Below are 24,329 nucleotides of genomic sequence, written 5' to 3' on the forward strand. Positions count from 1 at the left end.
GGAATTTATCCATTTATCCAACAAATTTATCCAATTTGATGGCATATAGTTTGTTCGTATTATTTTCTTACAATTCTTTGTATTTCTGTGGTATTTATTGTCACTTCTCTTTCATTTCTGATTTTGCTTTTTTTCCTTGAGTCTGGCTAAAGATTTATTAATTTTGTTTATCTTTCAAAGAACCAACTTTTGATTTCATTGCTCTTTTGTATTTTTTTTTTTTACTCTGTTTTATTTCCACTCTCATCTTTATTGTTTCCTTCCTTCTACTCATTTTGGGCTTTGCTTGTTGTTCTTTTTCTAGTTTCATTAGCTGTAAGGTTAGATTGTTGATTTGAGATTTTTCTTGTTTCCTGAGGTATCTTGTTTGCTATAAATTTCCCTCTTAGAACTGTTTTGGCTGTGTCCCATAGATTTTGGATCATTGTATTTTTATTTTCATTTGTCTCAAGGTGTCTTTTGACTTCTTCCTTGATCTCATTGTTAACCCATTCACTCTTTAGTAGCATGTTACGTAGCCTTTGCATGTTTGTGTGATTCTGAGTTTTCTTCTTGTAATTGATCAAGGAGCTCATTCTTTAGTCTGTAATTTCTTGACTGCTCTTAGCTTGAAGGCAGAGACTTGAGAAGCATTTTAAAAGGATGTTACTTCAGGCAAATATGTACTTTTTAAAAAATCGTAGGATTTATAAACTGCTAACAGCAAGAATGCTCTGTCCTGTATTTTTGAATTTTAACATCAGAAGTAGGAAAATCACAACCCCCCTCTGGCTCTTTATAATTTTCTGATTAGGAAAAGAAGAAAGTGAATGAAGGGCTTCAGGGGAAGACCTGGTTTTAAACTTTGAAGTTTTAAACAAAATCCCACATTTATTCACTCTTCAGCTTTCAGTAAATACATTTTACCTGAGTATAACTCATCATTATTTTTATGTTATGATTATTGGACATTCAGTAAATAATTTTGTTGCATACGTGCTATGTACTATGTAATATTCTACATGCAGGGATGCTGCAGTGAAAAAATGCCAATATTTCTGCCCTATATTGTAGTGGAAGAGACACAAAATGTCCAACTAAGTGAAATATATAGCAGGTTGATGGAATATATAAAAATATAGCAGAGAAGGAGGATAGGGTATGCCAGGAATGGGGGCTGTGATTTTAAAAAGTGGCCAGAGAAAGCATCCTGGAAAAGCTGGCTTTGGAGCAGAGACTTGAAGTTGGGGAGAGATCGAGTCTAGGGGTATCCTGGGCAAGAATGTTGTAGGCAGAGGTCAGTGTGGTTGGAGATGAATAAGCCTGCCAAGGGGAGAGGAGGTAAAAGGAGTGGGTGGCAGGTCTCATAGTACCTTGCAGTCCATTGAAAAGACTTTACTCTTACTCGAAGTGAGATGGAAAGCCACTGGAAGACTGAGAAGGAAAGTGACATGATCTGACTTATGTTTTAGATGACTTGTTCTGACTGCTTGGGTTGAGACTGGATGGGCAGAAGCAGGGAGCCCAATTGAGAGGTTATTACCATAATCCTGACAAGAGATGATATTTCAATTTGTACAGTAACATATGTGCATTTTCATATATAATTATATCACCCATTTTCTTTTAAAACAGAAAATGCAAATCTGAATAAGAGAAAACTCACTTGTGTTTAAGTATGGGTGGCTTATCTCCTTTTCCAATGTTCTTAGGATTACATGTAATATAAAATATGTTCGCTCATCAAATGAAATTATGCTTTAAAAAGTTAATGAGTAAAAAATACCATAAAACTTAGGTATAAGCATTTGGCGGGCAGATTTTGTACAGTCATTGAGGATACAGGGCAACTGTAGTCTTCAAAACCCATTCACCTCTCTGCTAACCTCTGATGCTTAATGAGATTGAAAGAGCATGACCATTACTTGACTATTGCCTCTCGCACTTTCCTGGACTCCAGGACTCCACTGAGTTAGGACTCTGGCAGGAATTCCCTTTAGGTCAGAGAACTTGAAGCTCTCTGTGGTGACACCAGATGGAAGGGATAGTTCCTGCTTTCTCTAATAGTCACGATCTTAATTTTTCTTTCTCTAACACTGTTCTTTGCTAGAGAGGCGTTTTCCTTCCCTACAATGATACTTGCAACATACTAGGAAAGTGTTTGTTGTTGTGTTTGTTGTTTATCTGAAAATAATATTTAACTGGACCTCCTGCATTTTGATTTGCTAAGTCTAGCAAATAAAGGGAAAGAGGCACAGGAGGGCTGCAGTTGCAGGGGCTTCTGTTTCCTCAGTCTTCAGATAGCCTTCTATAGCTTAACCCTATTTTTCAGTCGTGTTATTTCTATTTCAAAAACCACAGTCTGGCAATGCTCTACATTCACATTTCCTGATATAGGTTTTTCAAACACGCTTCATGATTCAGGTGTAGAAGATAGTGCCAATACGAAGCATATGGGAAGAAGTCAGTGAGTTGAGATGGGAGAAAATATTCTGAAGAGAAAGAAGCTAGGGCCAGCAGTTATAAGTGGGGACACAGGGAGAGACGGAGGGGACGGAAATGAGCCTTCACTGAACACTTACTGTGTGCTAGGCATTTTATAGACGTCATTCCATTTACTCTGCATTGTGCCTCCTTTTACATTTGAGGAGCTAAGGCGCGGGAAGGAGGAGTAACTTGTTCTCAGTCCCAGAGCTCAATTTGGGTGCTGGAGCTGGGATTCAACCCAGGATTTCCTGGCTTCACAGCTCCTTTTCTTTCCTCTAAATCATACTTGAAGTGACTGTGAAGCAAAGAAACTGGCTGAGGAAGAAGTAGTTAAAATTGTAGCAGAGAATATAAAGGCAGAGGCATGCATCTGGGTCCCCAGTGAGGGTACCTTGGGGTGCACAGCAGACTGGGTGCTATCCTGAGCAAGCCCATGGAGGTGTCCACACAGGAATGCAATCACCTTGGGAGGGTCTTCAAAAATCCTGTTTATTGCAGAAGTGATGGGAAAGGAATGGCCTGCGGGGAGAGAGGGCATTGATACCAGGCTCATGCTAAAGAACAAGTTTAAAGTCTGGAAATGGAAGATGTGTCGTGTCACAGTGTCACATCTTTCTTGTTCTATTGCTAAGAGGCAAAGGTGAGCTCTAGGAAAGGCAGGGGAGGGGATGGATGACTCTCTCGAACGTGAGATCAAGATATGTAAGGCTAACATTCTTGTTATTTGACGCTGGAGCAATAAATTCTTATCTATATCATCTGCCTGTCTTTGGACTCCCACAATATCATCGGATTGATAAGATGCTGTTTGATACACGTGTGGTCTTGGGAGTGGTAATTAGTAATGCTTCAGTACTGTTTGTTCTCTAGGGCTTATGTGTAGTCAGTTGTTTTTATTTCAGGCCATTTAGATAAGTTGTTCTCTGTAGGTAAGTTATTTTAGTCCTTAGAATTCAGAGTATTAGCTTTATTGTCTGTGAGATGTGTGCACATCTCAAAAACAAACTTCATTGATCTTTGAAAAACTAAGGGTGTGTATATATAACATTTATCTAGCATTGTTGGGTATAAAAGCATTCCATAAGAATTAACCTTCCAGGTACCTGCAGTGGACCACTTTCAATGAGAACCCTATGTTTATCTTAAAACATTCTTGAAGGAAACCTTGCTAAGATATATCACGTACTTCTTCTTTTATTTGATGGACAATAATACATTTTTGGAGACCTTTTTGTAATGACTCAGATTCATGTTTTATTCTTAAGGTCCGGTATTGTCCTGTAATAAACTCTTTAGTTTTTCTCCCTTGTCAGCTGCCATGTGTCACTGCCTTAAGTGTAACTGCCACACCCAGCCCATCTCTGCCACCAATTTATTGCTTATAATCTCCTCCAGTCCGGGGAAGTTTATGTCTTGCAAATAATTTCTATAGGCTTGGTATGTCACTTCTGCCCCTGGCCTCAGTTTCCTCAGCTGTAAGTGAAAGAGTTGGACTAGATGGTCTTTGAGGGTTTTCTCCTGGTAAATGTCAGAAGTGAGTGGACTCTGAGTACACGAACCAGCTCCTTCCTTCGTGCTCAGGGCCTTGGTTCCAGTTCCAGCTGGTTTCCAGCGATGGCACCATTTTGTCCTTTTCTGGCTGTCTAGGGGTTGAGATGGGTGTTGCCATGCAGGCAGAGCCCACTCTCATTCTTGGTCGTACTGTAAAGTAAATTTTGGTAAAACAGATTACATTTTTTATGGATACTTAATAATTAGAAGTTTGGTTCTTTATGAAGTCACATCATGCATGCAATGTTATGGCAACGTTAAACCTTCATAATTATTGTATCTAAAGGCTCCCAAATTCCACAAGTATGACACACATGAAAAAATATTAAATGCCACTATGGATTATGGCCTGCATATGACCTCTCGAAAGTCATTGCAGTCGCTCTCATGGGCACTGTTTCAAGTGGCATCAATTCTTACTTTATTTAGGAGTTTTTTGAGGGGAGGGATTTGAGATCCCATGTCTTTCTTAAAAAAAACCATGCAGTGAAGTTGGAACTGGTCTTCTTTTCTACTTGATAAACTGCCCTGTGGCCAGCAGAGGGTTTGAAAAGTATTCCATTTGTCTTCGTGCTTGACTCAGTGCTGGCACCATTACTTTTAATAAATAGAGTTTCTGTCTAACAATTTAAAGACCTCTGGCCACATGTTTCCTGAATAGCTGGTCCGCTTGTTTTCTGTCTCTCTCCTTCTCTCTCTCCATCTCCTTTTTTCCTTCAGGGGCAGCCTTTAAGAGGTCAAAACAAACAGATGAAGGCATCCCAGATCTGGGGGTGGGAGCAGCCAGCACCCCTTCATGCTCTTCACTTGGTGTTAGTGGGTGGGGGGATTTTTAGGCCAACTGCAGAGTGGTAAACTTCAGGCTTATTTTTTAACACAAAAAACAATTGGTTGTGGAGACATAAAAGTATAATAAATAATATAACAAACACTAATATACCACCTTCCTCCAACCCCCGTCTTAAAAAAGAGATTTATTATTTTTTTTAAACTAAGACATAGAAGCCATCTTTTTCTGCCTTCACTATCCAGGATTTCAGTAATAAAGTGGGATTTGTGTTCCCAAGGTGTTTGTGTGAGAATTAAATGAGAGACTATAAACAAAGCATATAGCACAATACTGGCAGGAAGCAAGTTCTCATTAATTATAGCTATTTGTGTGAACCCGACCATAAATTTTGCTATTATTACTAGCCCCAAATAGAGCCAGGTTACAAAAGCTGGGAAAGGCCAGAGCTATGGGGGAGAGAGGAGTGACTTAGCATTCAGTGATGGGGCAGGGAAATGAGAAATGAAGCACGGTCCAGTCTGACCACCGACGTGGAAGGAAGAACATGGAAAAGTCAGGGACATTCTCTTCGCATGTTTTGTTTGTCACAGGAGATGCTTGTTCAGTTCTTGAATAAAGATGTGTGAAGCCCTGTATCAGTAAGAAGTGAGTGGGCCTTGTCTTTCATCATATTCTTTGTGGGAAGAGCTGCTGTGATGCGCTCAAGGTCCCATCAACTCCATTCTTTTTAAAAGGTGTCTTGACTGAGCCTGCCTCCCTTCCGGGCCACACCCATCTCTGTGCTGTCCGAAAGTCAGTCAATGGACTGTCGTTTTTTTTCTAAATTATTCTGTCTCCTGGTTTTGGTCTTAGATTGTAGGACTGGGAGCTCCTAGAAGCTTGTTCGACCTTCTGCTGTGTTTTTGTCCGCAGTGTAATTGCAGTCAGCTGATGACCTTCCAGCAGAGGAGCAGGGCAATCTGGGGATTCTTTCCCAAATTTGATCCTGGGAGTGGTTTTGTCTTTTTACAGAAATCGTGCTGTCCTAGGAGCTTTACTCTGAAAGGCTACTTCAGATCTTTTTGGAACTATGTGGCATTTAATCCCTAAGGAGAGACATTCAAGTACTATTTTCTTCTAAGATTGATAGACATTATCGTATTTCATCACATCCACGATGCCATCCACTGTAAGAGGCACCCTATTTTATGGAACACTAAGAAAGAACCCTGCCAATCAAACCACGTCACCTGTCAATTTTAAAACATCCTGATTTCAGAGATGTTAAGACGTGGAGAAAAAAAAGCGTGTGTTGGCATCGATGAGCGACGGCGTATAAAACTGGATTGGCTGGAATGAGTCAGGATTTAGAATTCAGGTGCGCAGACGTTTCTTCCACCTGGGCTTTTTACAGTGTCTGACACGTGGACTGTAGCCATCACTGAACATCTCCTCTTCGCTCGAAACCCGCTTCTCTGCCCACCTCCCTCTGGGGTGCTGGTTGGTGAGGCCTAAGTATGGCTGTCACCAAGGGAGAAATCGGAGTTGCAGACGTGGTTCCTTCTTCACCTTCTCTTCTGCACTTGGTCTCTCACCAGGTGAGTCTACCTCTGCCGTACCGATCTTACCTGTTCCCATTGCCTCCGCCTCACAACCATTTCTCTGGTGCAGCCCGTGCCGTCTCCGGGTTCATCCTCCTGCTCCCAGTCTCAGCCGCCCAGTGGCTTCTCCACACGGCAGCCAGTCAGATCACGACACGGCCCAGCATGTGCGCTCTGAGGGCTCCATTGTCCTAGGATGACACACCTTCCTCCGGTTGACAAGGCCTGACTTTTGCTCTTCAGTGTCATTTCTCACCATTCTTCCCTCACCCCCCCCCAGGTCAGTCCCTTGAGCTTATTTCAGCTCCTGGGACGAATGTCTCAGGCTCTTTCTCGCCTCCAAGCCTTGTCTGAAGGCTCCTTCTCTCCGCCGTGTCCACATGGACACACAGGACAGACACCGACTGCCTCCCTCTATCTCACCCAGCTGGTTCCTCAGAGGAGTCCCTGCTTCCTTTGGAAGCCATATCACCCTACAGGTCCCCTCTTGGGACACCAAACACACTGTGTGATAATGCCTGGTGGAACTGCCCGATTGCGTGCCTCTGTCCTTCCTGGGACGTCCTCTGACCCGCTGGCGGGCCTGCCCTGTGCCTGCAGCATACTCAGCACTGGTTGAAGGAATCATTGGTTCATTTTTACATCTGAGGCGCCTGAAAATGCAGAGGCTAATTAGTTTGCTCGCGCTCAGTAGAAGCCCAGGTACACAACACACACGACTGTCTAGCCGCTGAGCTTGGAAAGAGACGAGTGTCCGAAGGGCGCCTGCGTGAACTCACCTCTGCTTCAGCTTCGTCTGGTTTACTGTCTTTCAGACGTGGGGCATCTCACTCACTGGTGGCGGTTAATGAATTACTCCACCTGAAAAGGTGAAAGTCTATCATTACTTAGGCATTTTTTTCCTCTTAGGCTTCCTTGTTGTATGTGAGTGATAAGGTATTATATAGACTACAGTGTGAACAGAGTGGGGCTTTCATACTGTGGGGGGTCACTCTGGTAAGCATTGTACCCTGCTTTTAATTTTTTTCAGGCAATTTACAATCCTGAAGTCACAGGAGGGAGAGAGAGAGAGAGAGAGAGAGAGAGAGAGAGAGAGAGGCTTTTCTCACTCTGTTAAAGTGGAGGTCCCAGGGTAGAATAGCTCGGGTTTCTAGAGACTTCCTGCCCTGGCTCTTCTCTGGGTTGAGCCTCTCTGGTGTGTGAGAAGTTTCTTTTATGGTTGAAATGGAGATTCTAGGTCTGTGGTGAGGAGCCAGCCGCAGGTCGCTGCTCTGGTTTGCGAGAGAATCTGCCGCTTGTCTCTGGGGAGCTCTTGCGGGAGGCAGGATTGAGCAGACAGGCTCCTTGTTTGTTCACAAGCACGTGGGAAGTGCCTTCTGGATGCAGGGCCCAGAGGAGGTCCAGGAGGGAGAGGGAAGGTAGAAAGACACGGGGCTGCGGGGTTGGACGTGCTCAGCCACATCCTGGCCCGTATTAGCCATGAGCCTTTGGGTCACCGGTTGTGAGCTCTCTGTGCTTTCTGTTCCTTTGTGAAATAAGGGTGTCAAGAACCTCAAAAGCCAGTTAGGGTGTCTTTAGTTGCAAAGCACATCTGTAATTGCCTGACATAAGCAAACATCCTGCGGTGGGGGAGGCGCCCTTCACCTTGATGGTAGATGGTTAATTGAGGAGCTCAGTGGAGCCCCCGTGTGGCAGTTTCCACGTGGTGCTTGTCTCAGCAGCCTAGTTCTGCTCCCCCAATAGCTGCATAGCAGACAACAAGGTCCAGGGGCTGAAAAGTGGTCTCTTTCTAAGAGAGAGAAAAACCCTCCCAGGAACCCCCAACAAATGTTTCCTCAGGTCTCCATGACCAGAACTGCCATGTGTGCCCCATCCTACCCCAACCACTGCTAAGAACAATGGACTCACCAGGATCTGCCGAGAGACTCATTCGTGGGGCCGGGTGCACCCCCTTCACCCCCTAGCCCCAGGCTCCCAAACCTGAACAAAACTGGGGTAGGCAGCTAGTGGCTGCCTGCACTCAGGTGTGTCAGAGCTTTCCAGGCCCAGCGTGCTCGGTGCCTGTAGAAACGGTGCAGGTGCCACTTTCCACCCTCTCCCTCTCAGGAAGCCTACAGACTTTAAAGAGGGCAAGGCATGTCCCCCTGGAGGGATAAACAGGCAGATGGAAGCAGCATGGCATCTGCATTTCAGGGTTTTTGGAGGCGGCTACTAAAATTAAACTCTAGTCACGGCTTCGTGGGTGTTTTGCCACGTCTGTAGATGGAACAGACTGGCTATCAAAAGAGAAGCAGACTTTGCAGCTTAATGAAATGTCGGAAGAGCAAAGCCAAGTTTACAGGCAATGTGCAAAGGCCTAATCTAAACAGCATTTCTTTTTCCACTTTACAGCTGGTCTGTGGACACACAGTTCTTCTCCTTTCACTGTAGCATCAGCCAGTAAATCAAAATCCTTTAGGAGAAATGCCTAAAGGTTGCTAAAGCCTTAATTGTCCGTGTATATCTCCATTTCTGTGGGTTAGTAATTCTTGCTCTATACTTTCTCAGTAACACGCCGGCCACCATCTTTGGGCTCTTTTTAATGTCCCAACCTCTGTTCCTGGGGAGATGTTGAAACCGGCTCTCGCAATCTTGCACTGTTTTCGTCAGAGAGCATTTGTGTCCTGTGCCTCTTGCTGTCGGTTTTTAGAACAGTGTCTTAGAAAGCGCACTGGGGGAAGAATTAGAAGACGTGTGTCCTGATTTTTGCCATTAACTTGCCATGTGATTCAGGAGAGTCTGTCACCAGTGAGGAGCATAGTCTGCATGTCTGAGAGCTGATGTTGGGTGGGATAGAGTAATGAGGACTGGTGCCTCCCAGGCCTGCGTAGACAATGCAAGTCAATCACAGCTTTCCTGCCCCTCCCGGCTGAGACTCAGTCTTAGGATTTTTAGCAATCGTGGATGGATCAAGCAGAGGCCATAACCAAGATGAAACTGGTGTTCCACCCTGGAACTGGTAATCCTGGAGTTTCATAATTTCTCTACAGCAGACCGGACGAAAGCTGATGGCTCCTACTGTGGCAGGCCGTACCCCACTTTTTGGAGAGCTGAGTCAGAGCGCCATCGAAAACTCTGTCCCGCTAGCACGTTATTATATTATTTACACAGGAGGTGGTGCTTGCAGGCCTACCTCGGTCTTGCTCATGGAGAAACCCCTGGCATCCAGCCTAGTGCATGGCAGGTGGTAGGACTCAGCTGTTTGTGGAGTTGAATGATGAGTTTTGGGGTGGGGGTCTGCATGAGCATGCCCTCGCCTTGTGTCTAGGAAGGATCCTGGGACTGCATTTATGCTTTGGAAGAGAAAGCTCCTTACTCCTTTTTTCATTAGTGGTAGAGTTTTAAAAGTCTTCTCTGGGTTTCTTCTCTGTTAGTTTGTATTTTGGCTGCCAAAGCCTGAGAAGGAGAGACCAGCGAAATTAAAGCCTCAGCCTGGGAGAGTGGGCAGCTTCACTAGGGCTGGGGAGCTTTTAGGTACTTTGGGAGATGAGCCTGTCTGTCTTCCTGCTGGCCGCCCTGGCCCACGGCTGCCCCCCCGCAGCCTCTGGGCTCTGCGCCCTGATTGTCAGTTGCCATGCTGCCTGCTGCTGCCGAGGAGCTCTGCCTGGTCACCTCTCTCAGCCAACTCCGGTCCTGTAGCTGGGCAGCTGTTGTGTTAATTGCTCTGAGGGTCTGCTCCCTGGCCGAGGGCTTTTATGTCATGATGCGTTCTGACCAGCCGGGAAAGGGACCTCGGTTGGCCTTCCCTGCCAACAGCGGAAGGAAAGAAACGTTTACACGTGGGTCTGGTGTGGCTCACTGTATGCAAGCCCCCACTAGAATCAGCCTCATTGCCAATTGTCATTTTACAGATGTGCAGACTGAGGCTCAGAGGCTCAGGGACAGCACACAGTAACCCAGCTAGCAGAGGGTAAAACTGGGAGCCACCTCCAGGCTGACGGCAGGTATCTGTGTTACCCAGAGCTGCCAGGTACACAGAGGGAAGGTGACCCCATAGGACAATGGGGGTGGGGGTCAGCAAGCCTACCCTTCTCTCTGTTAGTGGGTGCTCCCCTTCACTTGCCCCGGATGTGTCTGTTTGCATCCAACCCTTTAAAATGAATTATACTATGTATGCATCTGTCTTGGTAGCCTCCTGCTCTTGCTTTTATGGTGCCAGGAAGAGAGAGGCACCCTGGGCTGTCCTTGAAAATATGTCCTTAAAAATTTGTGTGAAGAGGATGAGGAACTTCTGGCTGCTTATTGTCTGCTGGGACAGCTTCTGTCCAGTTGTCCTGTCTGTGGACAGTGACCCTGGGCTAGACTGGGGACGAGAGCTGTGTGCTAACCCTGCCCTTTAGAATTCTGTGCACGTAGGACCCAGCAAAGGAGCAGGGTACTCTGTCCTCCAGGAGCTTAGAATCTGTCCAGAGGCCTTTTTAATTAAAAATATGTTTTCGAATAATTGATATGTTCACATGGTTTTCATGTCGAAAGGTCAAGAGAGAAAAGGTGAAAAGTCCCCTACCCCTAACCTCCCAGCCATCTGGCTCCCCACCACTGTTCCTAGTTTTTTTGTGTCTCTTTCTGAAGACATTCCGTGTGTATTGTTCAGCGGTTCTTAAGAGGACCCAGGAGAGATGGAGCAAATGGGACAATGCGAGGAGGAATTTTCTAAGTGTGCCTGGCTGCAGCCATCAGGGGATGGGGGCAGGGAGAACAGGCAGATATGGATATTCTGAAAAAAATTCCCAGAGGACGTGGATATAAAATCTCCTCCCAGCCCCCAGCCCCCAGCCACAGGTGTAACTAGACACGCAAAATCCTGACATGTCTAAATGGACGTAGCAGTACAAGAGTTAACTAACGAGGAAGGTCAGATTCCGGGAATAGCCACAGGCTGCCCTCTCCCAGGGGCGGGCGACAGCATCAGTGGGGGCCGAGCTGCTGTGCTTGGGCAGTTGCGTGGGGCTCCATGAAAGAGCGACCGCGGCTCCTTAGCTGTGTGACTTAGGTTAGTATCTGCAATCTCCCTGGGACTCCTTGTTTCTTACCTACGAAACCCCTTATCTAGGGTCTTAACGTTTTTTGTTACTGGAATCCTCTCAGTCTGAAGAAACCATAGACCTCTGTAAATGCATATGATACGTTATATAGGATTATAAATGTAAGTGAATTACATTGAAATATGGCTGGTTTTCCCCCTTGGTGGACCCAGGGGAATCCCATGACACAGCGGTCCCTGCTCTGAGGGCCAGAGCCAGGCTCCAGCTCCCGCCACTGGGTCTGGCCGTGTTAACTAGGGGAGGAGGCTGGGGAAGAGTTCCCTCCGGAGACTGCTTTCTTCCTCAAGTGAACAGTCCATTTTCCCTGATGATTAGCTTCCCCTCTGTCTACACCAGGTCTCCTCTCCTAACTAAGGAGTAGGTTTGTCCAGCCTTCAGTTTCCAAAAGATGGCAGCACATTCCCAGGAAACAATCCCAGCCACCTGCCTGCCCGCCCTTGTAGCCCAGGAGAGCATTTGTCGGCCATGTCACTCTCTACTCCCCGGTCACCCAAATCTTAGCCATGAGTTTGGGCCCTGTCCCTGGCCAGGCTTCTATCCCCTGCCTCATGGGGGTGGGGGGTAGGGGCTGCCCCACAGGGGCCACGCTTTGGGCAGCAAAGCATCACAGGTGCTTGACTGGCCCTGCAAGCACGTCAGGATTGTCCTGCCTTCAGATGCAGAAGAAAGTTTCATTCCTGCCATTGACTTTTCCTCCCTTGTTCTTCTGGTATTTGGGGTGGAGTGACGTGGGGGGTCTGGAGGGAGGTGGGCATTTTCAGCAGTGGAGTCTTGGGTGGTCTAGGTGGAGTTTTCTCTTTTCAGATAATTTAACGTTGACTAAGACAGACAGGCATTGGAGCCTCGGTGGAACTGTTCAAGGCACGAAGCAGTGTGGGGCTTCCCCGCGCAGCAGCCACTCAGATGCCAGGCGGCCTTCAGTCGTCCTGGGCTTGTGGGCGGGAGGCGCTGCTTCTCTGGTGTGTTCACGTGGGGAGGAGCCAATGCCTGAGCTGTAACTGAGGGAGGCGAGTGTGAAGAATCTGCTAGAAGATTGTGTACCGTCCATAGAGGAGCACGGCAGAAAGGACCACACGCGTCACGTGTACTGACTAGTGGATACACTGGCTTCCGTCTTCAGAGCATGAGCTTCTGGGGCCAAAGCACCGTCTTTTAGGAAGGTTTCCATCTCCATGTCGTTCTTCAATATGATATGAAATCTCACTGCTGATTCTCCCTTTCCTCCGTCTTCCATATGTTTTCTCTCTTTCACACACAGATGCATCTAGACTTACTTACACATCTACACATTCATTAAGGCACACAGATGAAGAGGGAAAACCCCACAGGTTTTAGTTAATCATTTATTCCAAAAATATGTTTCGAGTCCTGGCTACGCAGCAGTCAAGATGGGCACAGCCCGACTTCTGTGCAGTGTGTGGTCTAATGGGAGGAGACATAGAGTGAACAATTAAAGAAATGAGCTAGAAAAGTACCGTGTGGAACTCTGTTCTCCAGGGAAGTGGTCTTAGGTGTGACAGCGTGACAGGGATGCTGCTTTCCTTACACAGGGGACACCTGCCTCCCCAGGAGGTGACGAGCATCTGTGCTGTGGGGTCGGGGACATGGTTCCGAGGCCTTGGGATGGCATGTGCCGGCATGTTTAAGTTACAGAGAGAAGAAAGCAGCAGGTGGGGTTTGGGATGGAGGGCAGATCACAGAGGGTAGGCAGTTTCATAGCCTGGGGGAAGGGTTGAGATGCGATGTAGCCATTACAGGGTTCTAAGCAAGTGACATGAAAATGAACCTCCAATCCAATTCAATAGCCCACAATTCCCATCAACTGCACACATGGTGGCTTTGTTTTGCGGGCGTCAGGAGAGCAACACAGGAAGTGGCTGGAATCCACGGGTGTTTTGTGGCCTTTAACAGCCTGCTCCCTGCTTGTCGTCCCATCAAAACCCTGCGACAAGCCCCCAGGGAAAGCGTCCTTACCATCAGTGTGCATGAGGGATGGAGTAATTCACTCAAGGTCACCCAACCGGAGGGCAGACCTGGGGTTGGAACCCCAGCTGGCAGGCTCCAAGCCCCCCCGGCAGCTTTTCTGTTGTTGTTGTCATTTAATTTTTATTACTTATTTAATATGTGTGAAACATTGTGATCATTTGCATTTTTTGGCCACCGCTGAGATTGAACCATTTTTCATGTCTTTTTTTGTTGTGATAAAATATATATAACATAAAATTTGTCATTTCAGCCATTGTTACGGGTACAATTCAATGGCATTCAGTACTGTCACCGTGTCGTGCAGCCAACAGCACTCTCCATTTCTAGAACTTTTTTATTACGGCTAACAGGAACTCTAATGAGAACCCCCGCATCCCCCCCACCCTCCAGCCCTGGTCACCTCGAATCTACTTTGTGTGGCAGTGAACTTGCTTAGCCATGATATTTCACATAAGTAGAATTATGCAGAATTTGCCCTTCTGTGACTGGTTTATTTCTCTCAGCATAAAGTCTGCAAGGTTTGTTCATGCTGTAGCCTGTGTCAGGGTTTCATTCCTTGTATGGTTGAGAATCTCTCATTGTTTGCATGTACCATGTTTTGTCTATCCAGTCATCTGTTGATGGTTGCAAGTTGTTTCCACTCCGGGCAGCTTTTTCCATAGAGATAGGAGCTTTCCAGCTACTCCAGTCTGGGGTACGTTCTGAAGCCTGGAGAGTCTGTCTGCTGCGGGTGTGGGGTGACTGACCCTCCACCTTGTGTGCTTAAGGATGGCGCTGAGCTTTGCAGAGGAACTAACTGGACTGTTTAAAAGGCCTACAATGAACATCGTAATTGTTCTCATGGGGAGGCCAACTCTAATTTGGTTCTCTTCCTGTCCACTTCACAGACTCAGGGTGTTGAACGAGATCTCCAGACAGGTTATTTCATTGTTTGCTGCTAAGTATGAAATCATCTCCTACAGATGGAAATTTAGCTTCTTGAAATTCCCCAGAGTAACTGCATGGGAGCCCAAGTGTGCCAGTCGACCCTGGGCAGGCCACACCTAACTGGCCTCAGTTTCTCAATATGTAATGTGATGTAAAAGCCCTTCTAAGAGATCATACAACTTCCCAGGACAGAAAGGTTAGGAGGTTCCTTTTCCATTCAAATCCAATGTCTTCATCGCTGCGTGTACTTGCGGCCTGCTCCTCTCTCCTCTGTGAGAGGCAACCGGTCAGCATTCCCCATGCAGTGAGCCTGTATTTCCTGGGCCGAGGCTGTGATGTCTGTGGTCCCTCAGCCTCTGATTAAATGACAGGCGCAGTCCCCCAGGGGTGAGGCAGATGGACTGCAGCTCCTGCAGTGCTTGGGTTTCTTTTCTTCCTTCTTGACAACCAACCAGCTCTGCTGTTTGACAGAAGCTCCCTTCCCTCCAGCATCTAGACTTTCTCCGGAGGCGTGGCAGCTCCCAGGGGGCCTCGGGAGAGTTCAATTCATGCCTTTCTGATGACCCGCCCCCTTTCTCATCGCTAGGAAATAAATGATGCGGGTTGTCACCTGTTCACTCCTCCGCCGCCAGCTGTGCAGGAGAAAACGCATGCTGCGTCCATTCTCCTGAGGCACGAGGCCACTCACAGCCCTGTCTGTTTCAGAAAGATAAATCTGGAAAACCCTGTGCTGCGGCAGGTGCTGGAGAGGAGGAATGAGGTCCTGTGCGTCCTGACACAGAAGATAGTGACGACGCAGAAGTGCGTGATATCGGAGCACGTCCAGGTGGAGGAGAAGTGTGGCGGCATGGTGGGCATCCAAACCAAGACCGTGCAGGTGCGGGCCTCCCCGGAGCCAACCCGTGGGGCCAGCGGGCTGAGGCCACAGTGGTTTCTCTGGTTCCAGCCATGGGGACCTTGGTCAGGGTGGTGTCTTCGTTCATCAGGGCTTTTTCGGTAGCAAGTTGAGAGAAGTCCAGCTCCAACTGGCTTCAACAAGAAAGTGTTTGTTGGCTCATGTAATTGAAATGTTTGGGGTAAGCTGGTCTCAGTCACTGATGGATCCAGGACTTGGAGAATGTTGTGAACTGCCTTCCCTGGGGGCCGATTCCCTCCGACAGCCTCTCTCCTGGTGGTGCAAGCTCCAGGCTCTCTTCCCACCTGCTGCCACCCCAGGGGGAAGAGAGCTTCCGGGCTGGGTCTCACTGCATCTCCTGGGTTGCCCATTCCTGAAGCGGACTCAAGGCCAGGGCATAGGACGTTCCGATTGGCCATGCCGGCTTGGGTCAGGTGCGTTTCCAAAAGAAAATGGGTCAGATGGGCACTGGCCAGGCCAAATGCACAGATAACCCCTAGTGCCCCTCGGGGTCAGGGGTCTCACAATGATCACTATGGGATTCGCTGCATCACATCCTTTGCAGACTGAGTTAGCAAAGGGCAGGATCTATACATCTGTCTATCTGGACACGCATACACACGTGCTGGTGGATTAAATTATAGTCTTCACAAGCTGGCCCCTGAGCCAGTCCTAGACTTCAGTGACACAGGAGGCTGTCAGGCCACGCTGGGTCGCCTACAGTTTGCCCTGGTGCCTGCTACTCGATTCTTAGAGATTTACTCTTTGGGGTAACGGTTGGCCTTTGCTAGAGGACTCAGGAATGTTGTGTCTGTAGGCGTCCACAGTGAGCACACAGGTCTGGACCTGGACTCTCCCTGGGGTGGGCCAGCTGCGCGGGCTGGGCAGCAGGGCTGAGGGACGTGCCCAGGGGGACATCGCATCGGCTGGCCCTGCCCATGTTTCTGCCCATGGTGAAGCCCACCAGAAACGCCGAGCCCGCCTGGGAGTTGGAGGCTGCCTGTCATCACACTCTGATCAGGATCAAGTTGCTCACAAAGGTCTCCGATTTCCAGTGATTGGGCAACAAATAGATTCCTGTCTTCTGTCACCAGGCCTGTGTGGGCAAGGGCCGTGTGTAGCAGTCATTGCAGGCGAGAGCGTTGGTGCCTGACTTCTTGGCGTTTCCTGCCCGTCCTCATCCTTGCTTCTCCTCCCTGCAGCCTCTGCTCTGGTTTTAACAGCTCCGTGTGCCATCCTCAGGGGTCTGGAATGATGTGCGTGGAGGGTCCTCCCTCCGCTAGGGTCTCCCACTCTGGCTTTCATATTGTGTAGGATTCTCATTAGGATTTCAAAGTGGCTTCCATACTCCTCCGTGAGGGAAATGGGAAGTTGTTTGGCCTTCTTCATTATCTGTATTTAGCACTGTAGACCTAACTTCGCTGTATCCCAAACTCAGTAATCTCACTTTTGTGCCACCAGGTTGGCCATTTCCTTGGGAATCTGTGTGCACATCCTGAGGCCAACAAGGATGAAAGCTAACCTCTGCCGGCTGGCTCCTCCTTTCCACTGGGTTATGTGTGCATTTGCTGAGCACCGCTTGTGTGCAAGGCTTGTAGGCTGGCCCCAGTGGGGGGCAGAGAGGCCCAGGGTGCGGGGGTCTGAGTGCAGAGGTGGGAGCATGTGCTCTCGCCCACAGGTGTCAGCGACGGAGGATGGAACGGTCATCAAGGACACCAGCGTGGTGCTGGAGATCCCGGCGCCCACCACCATCGCCTATGGCGTCATTGAGTTGTACGTGAAACTGGACGGCCAGTTTGGTGAGTGCCGCCTCCTGCTTGGGGCTCTTGGGAGATGGCGGAGCCAATGCGGAGAGTCAGCCCACCTGCCCCTGGGGTTCACCCTTGTAGAGGATCCCCTACCACGTTGGGGATCACGAGGCAAGAGATATGAGAGGAGTTGGGGATGTCCCGTGGGAAGGGGACACGTGGGCGGCTTTGGGAAGGTTTCACCGGCTCGGCGCAGGGTTACAAATGTGTCCTCTGCTGTCAGACAGACTGGAGACCAGCCTGGTGCCACGCCGCCCTGTGAGGTCTCGGGCCAGTTGTTGCATGTTGCTGAGACTTACTCATCTCTGGAAGGAAGTGCTTGGCACAGTGGTCATTTATGAAATCCTGCACCTTAGCTATTAATCATATCGTCATTATTAGCTCACCTCCCTTCCCCCGATATGAAGCCAGACACGGTGCCCTCACCAGTGTGTGTGAAGCTGGCAGATCCCGGCCATTGCATCATTTGAAAACCTAGGGCTTTGGTTTAGCTTGTGTCCGCCAGTCTCAGGTGTGTATGGCCCGCCCTTACCTTTCCTGAGATGATGTTGTGTTGAGTCCAAGAAAACTGATTGCTTCTTGGGGGTCCTGAATGGATACATGTCACATAATAGATGCCTGTTGACCTTTTAGAGTACGGTAATAATAGTATAGTTATGTTTATAAAAGAGCCATCTGTTTTTTAGAGAAATTGATACATCTTCACAGATGAAATGGGAATGAGGAAGGTGCAGGGTGGGTAAAGAGCCTTCGTCAGAGCGGGTCGATGGGTGTGTGGAGGTTCATTATATGACTCGACTGTTACGCAGTTTCATATCTCCCGTGATGAAAATGTTTTAAAAAGTGAGCCCTAACCGACCATGACTGTTGCTGTCTCCGGCTCATCCCCCATTTGGTTCCTGTCGGGTGGGGAGGACCCACTTAGGGATGGGGAGTGTTCCGGGGTCAGCCTTGGCACCCACAGTGAGCACACGAGTTAGCACAGCATCGAGCGACTGCTGCGGGTACCCAGAACACAGACGGTCCTCACGGGGCAGTCGACAAGCTCAGGCCTGTGAGGAGCCAAAGGAGCTAGCTGGGGACCAGGATGCAATTGCCGAGCCTCCCTCCCTGTTTCAGGGAGGTGACAAAAGGCGAAGGGGTCAGTTTTAAGAAGTTGGCCTAACATGGATGGATCTTGAGAGTGTAATGCTGAGCGAAACAAGTCAGACAGAAAAAGCAGAGAACCATGTGATTTCACTGATATGTGGTATATAAACCAAAAGCAACAAAAGAACAAGACAAACAGATGAGAAACAGAAACTCATAGACACAGACAATAGTTTAGTGGTTGCCAGAGGGTAAGGGGGGTGGGGGGTGGGGGGTGGGAGATGAGGGTAAGGGGGATCGAATATATGGTGATGGAAGGAGAACTGACTCTGGGTGATGAACACACAATGGGATTTATAGATGATGTATTACAGAATTGTACACCTGAAATCTATGTAATTTTACTAACAATTGTCACCCCAATAAATTTAATTAAAAAAAAAAAAAAAAAAGAAAGAAAAAAAAAAAAAGAAGTTGGCCTAGAGAGGGAGGTCAGGGACGCATGGAATACCAAGAATTGTGACCTATATCCTTTCGGCCCTTGGTTCCATATTTGCATCCCCTTGGGCATTGTTTTATTCTTTCTGAAAGACTTGTTTGCCAAACAGACTGCACTATTAAGATGGCGAAGTTGTCCCTCCCGTTTTAGTTGTTAGTATACGATGTCATGTTCTCAAATGCATGTATGTGATTCCAGCCCAGGATGCTTTATGCCTTGGTTATTCTATCCAGTTGGATTGCGGTCGAGGTGTCACTTCTGTGAGGCTTTTTGCAAGCTTGGCTGGCACCTTAGGATGCCCATGGATGGATGCTGGGAGGACCTTTCCGTGGCTGGGGGCCAGGCCAGGGTGCCAGTCCAGGCAGTGGGGCCGCGGAAGCCCCATCCTGTTTCTCCATGGAAATGGCAGCATCTTGCCCTGCCTGCAGCTCTGGTGGGGCACCTGGTGTGGCTGTCCTGTTTGCATTTCAATTTCAAGCCTTTTATCTTGGCTTGCTTCCCTGTCTTTGAAAATAAATTCTTCTTTGTGCTGCTGCAAAGAGGAAGAGGTGCCCTGGGGAATTCTCGGGGTTCCTTTGGCTCACTTCCCACACCTTGGCCTGGGAAGCTCTGCTCCATTCATTGTCCCATTTCCCACTGGTTCGCCTGTGCAGCGTGGTGGTCAGTGCCTGATTTTTAAGCCAGTTCTGCTTTTATTTTCCTATCGGTGTTGTCGCTCTTGCCACAGAATATTCTGATCTGGCGTCATAAACACAGACCCGCAGGGCCGGAAGGGCCTCAGGGGGAGGCCTGAACTCTGCTCTCACCGTCTGGATGGGAGTACAGTTGACAGCATCCTGTCCGTCCTTTGAACCTTTGAGAGGAGCTGACTCCTTCCTGGTCCCTTGGGGGAGGCATCTGTAAAGCAGCCCTTGATGAGGGGTTCTCTCAACCACAACCTCTTCTTTCACCAACAGCTCCCCCCACCTTCCACCCCCGTTTCCCACCCCAGACTCTTAACTGGCTCCTCTGCTTCTCTTTCCCACCTGTTCCATCCTAGCAGTAAAGCTAATGTGATGATTTAAAAATAAAAACGTGGTCCTTTCACTCACCTGCTCGAGCACCCTTCTGAGGCCCCCTTTGTCCCAGGAGTTTGCATTTCCGCTGGCCTTGTGGCCCAGCCCCAGTGTGCGTGCAGCTGCCCTTCTCCTCCCCAGCACCTCCCGGGCCGCCATCTGGCCCAAGTTCACCCACCATCTGAGAACACTCCGTGCTCTCGTCCCCAAGCCCCACGACTGCTGTTCCGGTGGAGACTGCGCCCGGCCTCTGTGCCCTGCTAGTTCCTACTGAACCTTTAGGAGACAACTTAGGCACTGCTTCGTCCAAGAAACCATTGCTGTTTCTCTCTCTGCACCTGCCTGTCCAGCGTCAGCGACCCACCCACCTCCTCCACACCACCCACAATATTACCCCCACCCCGCTCGGACCATCTGATTGTCAAGGCCTGGGTTGTCCTTTTGTACCTCTGGCTCCTCGCACAGCGCCTGACCCTGAGAAAGAAGGAAGGAATTGGCAGAGCATTAGGGGGCTGTGTGCGTGCTAAGGCAAGAGTGATGCTGTGATATGAACTCCTAAAGTATCACTTGGGGACTCCACAGAGCTCTTGGCGGGATTTGAGGCTGTGTTAACGGTCATGGTGCCTAATCTTGGAAAGCGCAGTCCTTCCCTGGGGGGCGAGTTTACACTTATCCACCTCAGTGCCTGGTGCGAAATTAGGAGCCAGCCGGCGGCAGCCTGGGTGCTCAGTGAGGGGGGGTCAGTGGGTGAGGGAGTAAATGAAGGGTTGTTTCATTTGTCTTAGACAGCCATTGCCTCTTACGATGTCATTAGTGCCCGCGAGCAAACGAAGGTATGTGCTGATAACCCATGTCTTTCACATGTGGTGCAAGTACCAGGCTCAGCCCCGTTTTTATCCCGTAGCCTGTGCTTTCAGTACACAAATAATTAAACAGCAGCATAAGAGGCCTAATTCATGAGTTCACTATTGTTTTCTCATAGCAAGGACATAAGAACTGCTACGTTTTTTACCCACAATTTAGATACCTTAGTCAGGTTCTCAACTATGGAAGTATTTAAGGAAACATTTCTTTTTATTATTAAAAAAAGTAAAACTTTATTATGGAAAATTTCACACGTTCAAAAGTAGAGATAATTATAATGAGCCCATGTGCTTCATGCTCCAAGAACGAGAGCAATTTATGCTTCATCTGTAATTTCACCACCTCCCTTCCTCCTTCCCCGGGACGCAACTGTTTTGAAGCAAATATTGTTTTGCCTGTAAGTACGTCAGTATCCCTAAAAGATACAGCTTTAAAAAAATGATAGTTTTACTGTCACATAAATTCATATAGGATGTTTTGTGTCTGGATTTTCCACTCAACATGTTTGAGATTCACTCATATAATTGCAGAAATAAGTTCATTTTTTATTGCTGTATAGTGTTGTTTGTTAACGAAGAAAAGTTGACTCTTTAAAAACAGAGCCATAGAACCTAACCACTTACGCACCTAAATATATTGTCGCTATACTGTCTATAATGTTAGTTCAGTCAAATCAAATCCATCCATCTAATCCAAATTTTGTTTCATTCATATGTGGTGAGTTCTGTTTGTTTAGAGATGGTTTGTTCAAATCAGACCAAGGAAATACCTCCGATGTTTGTAAGGTTGCTTCCTGCCTGTTCAGAGGACACGCAGGAAAGCCTTATGTTAAGAACAACCATTTCTCCTGTATTTTTAGGAAGTGGGTGAGTGTGGGTCAAACAGCACGACGTGTGTAGGGAGCAGGTTAGTGGGGAAGAGGGTGGATGTATTTTCCTCCCAATCCGAGTTAGGAAAAGCTGGGTCTGAGATGTGCCAGCCAGCAAGGGCAAGTTCATCCTATGCTGATTTGTCATTTTCTCCCACATCACAGAATTCTGCCTCCTCCAAGGGAAGCAGGGTGGCTTTGAGCACGAGAGGAGAAGCGACTATGTCTTCCTGGACCCCCTGCCCTTTCGAGAGTTTGCGTTTGTGGACATGCCAGATGGTGGGCAGGGGCCGTCTGCCCCGGATGGACCATTGGGTGTTTTAAAACAAGGTATTGCCAGCCGAGTGGGACATAGTGGGCTGACGGCTAAGTGAGGGCTGTGCTCCAAGCGGTGATGGGCCGTCAGGAGTGGTGACGCCTCGTGACTTCACAGAAAACAGTGGAGAACAGAGGACGGTGCCTCAGCGTCAGGCCTCGTCCACTCAGCAGGAGTCACGGTGGGCGGACCTTAGGGAACCTCAGGTCTTGGGTGTCATGTTTGGAGAAAGAGGCCCGAGACTGAGGAGTGTAAGGCAGGGGCCTGGCGTTTTTTACCCATTTTCACCACGGAAGCCTTGCTGACGGCTAAGAATAGCTAGTCAGCAGTAAGGAGCGAGAACCCAAGTTTTGCATCTGTTTCATCATATTCCAGGCTTTCCTGCCAAGACAAGCACAATGCTCTATGAGCATCGCAAAATGTCTCTTGGAGGCTCTTTATGCACCTGGCACGAGCCGTATGGTGCCATGGTACCCAGGGAGGAGACGGACCTGTGGCTTGCCTGCAGCGATTCCTTTTGCTCCCCACAGCTTTTTATGTTTTAAAAAGTTTTTTTTTTGGGGGGGGGCGGGAGTAGGGTGGGAGGGCAGTATACAGCAGAAGAGATGGGCAGCAAGGAAAAGGAGAAACAAGTAACTGTAAGAGCTTAGAAAGGGCGAGGAGCAGCTCTGGCTTGAAGGCTCAGATGAGACACACAGCGGGGCTTCAGTGTCCCAAACCACATGCCTTTGTTTCTGTAGCAAAACATACGTTGGAAGAAATGGCAATGAAAGCCCAATCTTAAAGGCGGTCCCAGTTTATGCAGGCCCCTCCTCTGCTTCCTCCAGACTGAGAATGGGGTGCGATTCTCTGCTGCTATGTAAGCACTGTCGCTGTCATGATGTCACAGGTCAGAACCACAGAAGCAGTGGCTCTGCAGCCTTGAGCTGTGCTACAGGGAAGTGACGAGACTGTGAGCTGCAGCTTTCTTATAATTTCTTTTCCTACCAGTTGACCCTGTAAGTGGGCCATTCTGGTCAGCTCGGGGTAGAGTGGGGAGGCAGGAGTAGGGCGGGGGCTGGCCTGGCCTTTGTGCCCTCGGACCCTAGACCAACCAGGGCAGCTCTTCTCTCCAGGCTGGAGCCGCAAAGACCTCGCTGTGTTTTTAGGGCAGGTTTTGAATATGTCAGTCACCAATGTGACATGCTCCTCTCCATAGGAATCTCTACAACCCTTTGCTGGAATGTGCCATCAGCAAAGGTGGTACCTTTATGTGTTAGTATGTGTCCCTGCATACAAAAGCTTTTAAATTGCCACTGAGCCTGATTTACTACCGTGTTTCCCCTAAAATAAGACCTACCCGGACAATCAGCTCTAATGCGTCTTTTGGAGCAAAAATTAATATAAGACCCGGTCTTATTTTACTATAATACAAGACCGGGTCTTATATAATATAATGTAAGACCAGGCCTTATATTAATTTTTGCTCCAAAAGATGCATTAGAACTGATTGTCCGGCTAGGTCTTATTTCCGGAGAAACACAGTAGAAGCTTTTTGCTGTTTTTTTTTTTTTTTTTTTTTTTTTAAAGGAAGATGCTAATGGAAGAGGCTCAAGCATCCTGCAGAGGATGTGAGCAGCCCAGGCAAGTGGGCCTGTGCACCCGTTCCCCAGGATGGGGTAGGGGCAAGAATGGGCAAAGTGGACTAGCTGTGTTTGCCATGAAAATAGGGCACCTGCCTCTCTGAAATGCATGCATCACATATCAAAGGATACAAAACCCACAACATATTTTAAGGAAAGCCTTGAAAAACTAATATATTGTGGAATTTGCATGGCTCAGAAGCATTGTAAAAGTACTGAATGATGCTGAGTGACTCAGCCTTGATGATTTACTTCTACAGAAATCACGCTGAAGAGGCGTCTAAATGACTTTTCCAGAAAAATAATGGATTAGACTTCATGTTTATGCGCCATCAGAAAAACGAGTGAAGTCTGACACAAAACTGGGCAGCCCTCTTCCTTTTCTCTCTTTTCCTGCCCCGCTGCCCTTACTAGTAGTTTGAGTGGTTACTGAAAAAACACGCGGGGCGGTATTGAACTCCAGGCCCTTTATTTCCGAGCTCCACGACTGCCGTGCAGCTGGAAGTGTCTGTGAAAGAACTGAGGACAATGAGCTCTAAAACAGCAAGAGTTGCTGTCCCTGTTCTGAGACACGCACAGCAGTCACGAGACCGGGGGTTCTGCTGCTTTCAGTGACCCTGCCCTTGCAGAGGAGTTTCCAGCCCTTTGCGGAGCTGCCCGAGCAGCACCAGGCGGCGTTGAGGGGCGTCCTCCAGGCGGTCCTGTTTGATGAAGAGCTCCTCGCGGTCCTGGAACAAGTGGTAAGACCAGTGGTGTATCGGGGCGCAGTGTCTCCACCTGGGCTTTCCGGACAGGTGGATGGGCTGGCCTTTGGAGGACAAGGCTTTGAGCTGAGATAAAACCGTGTTTAAAATTTCCCCACCTCCTTTGAAACCTACAGCTTCTCTTATTTCTTACTCCCAGGTCCTTCGTTTTCTAACTGCAGAAAG

The 24,329-nt window shown here is 48.2% G+C and overlaps 1 protein-coding gene across 2 annotated transcripts in view; it reads left to right on the forward strand.

The window, feature by feature from the left end:
* Positions 1 to 24,329, forward strand: part of GSDME (gasdermin E) — a 51,911-nt gene that overhangs the window by 15,440 nt on the left and 12,142 nt on the right. For both annotated transcript variants that reach the window (XR_016021052.1, XM_074340876.2), the window contains exons 4-7: positions 15,090 to 15,261; positions 16,958 to 17,078; positions 21,628 to 21,792; positions 24,013 to 24,140. Coding sequence is in view for 1 of the 2 variants with exons in the window: in XM_074340876.2 (XP_074196977.2) it covers positions 15,090 to 15,261; positions 16,958 to 17,078; positions 21,628 to 21,792; positions 24,013 to 24,140 (586 nt within the window). In the remaining variant the exon portion in view is untranslated. The remainder of the gene's footprint in view (positions 1 to 15,089; positions 15,262 to 16,957; positions 17,079 to 21,627; positions 21,793 to 24,012; positions 24,141 to 24,329) is intronic.

The sequence above is a fragment of the Rhinolophus sinicus genome, chromosome 4 (genome assembly GCF_057876585.1).
Source record: "Rhinolophus sinicus isolate RSI-liver-muscle chromosome 4, RSI-T2T, whole genome shotgun sequence".
Classification (NCBI taxonomy): Eukaryota; Metazoa; Chordata; class Mammalia; order Chiroptera; family Rhinolophidae; genus Rhinolophus; species Rhinolophus sinicus.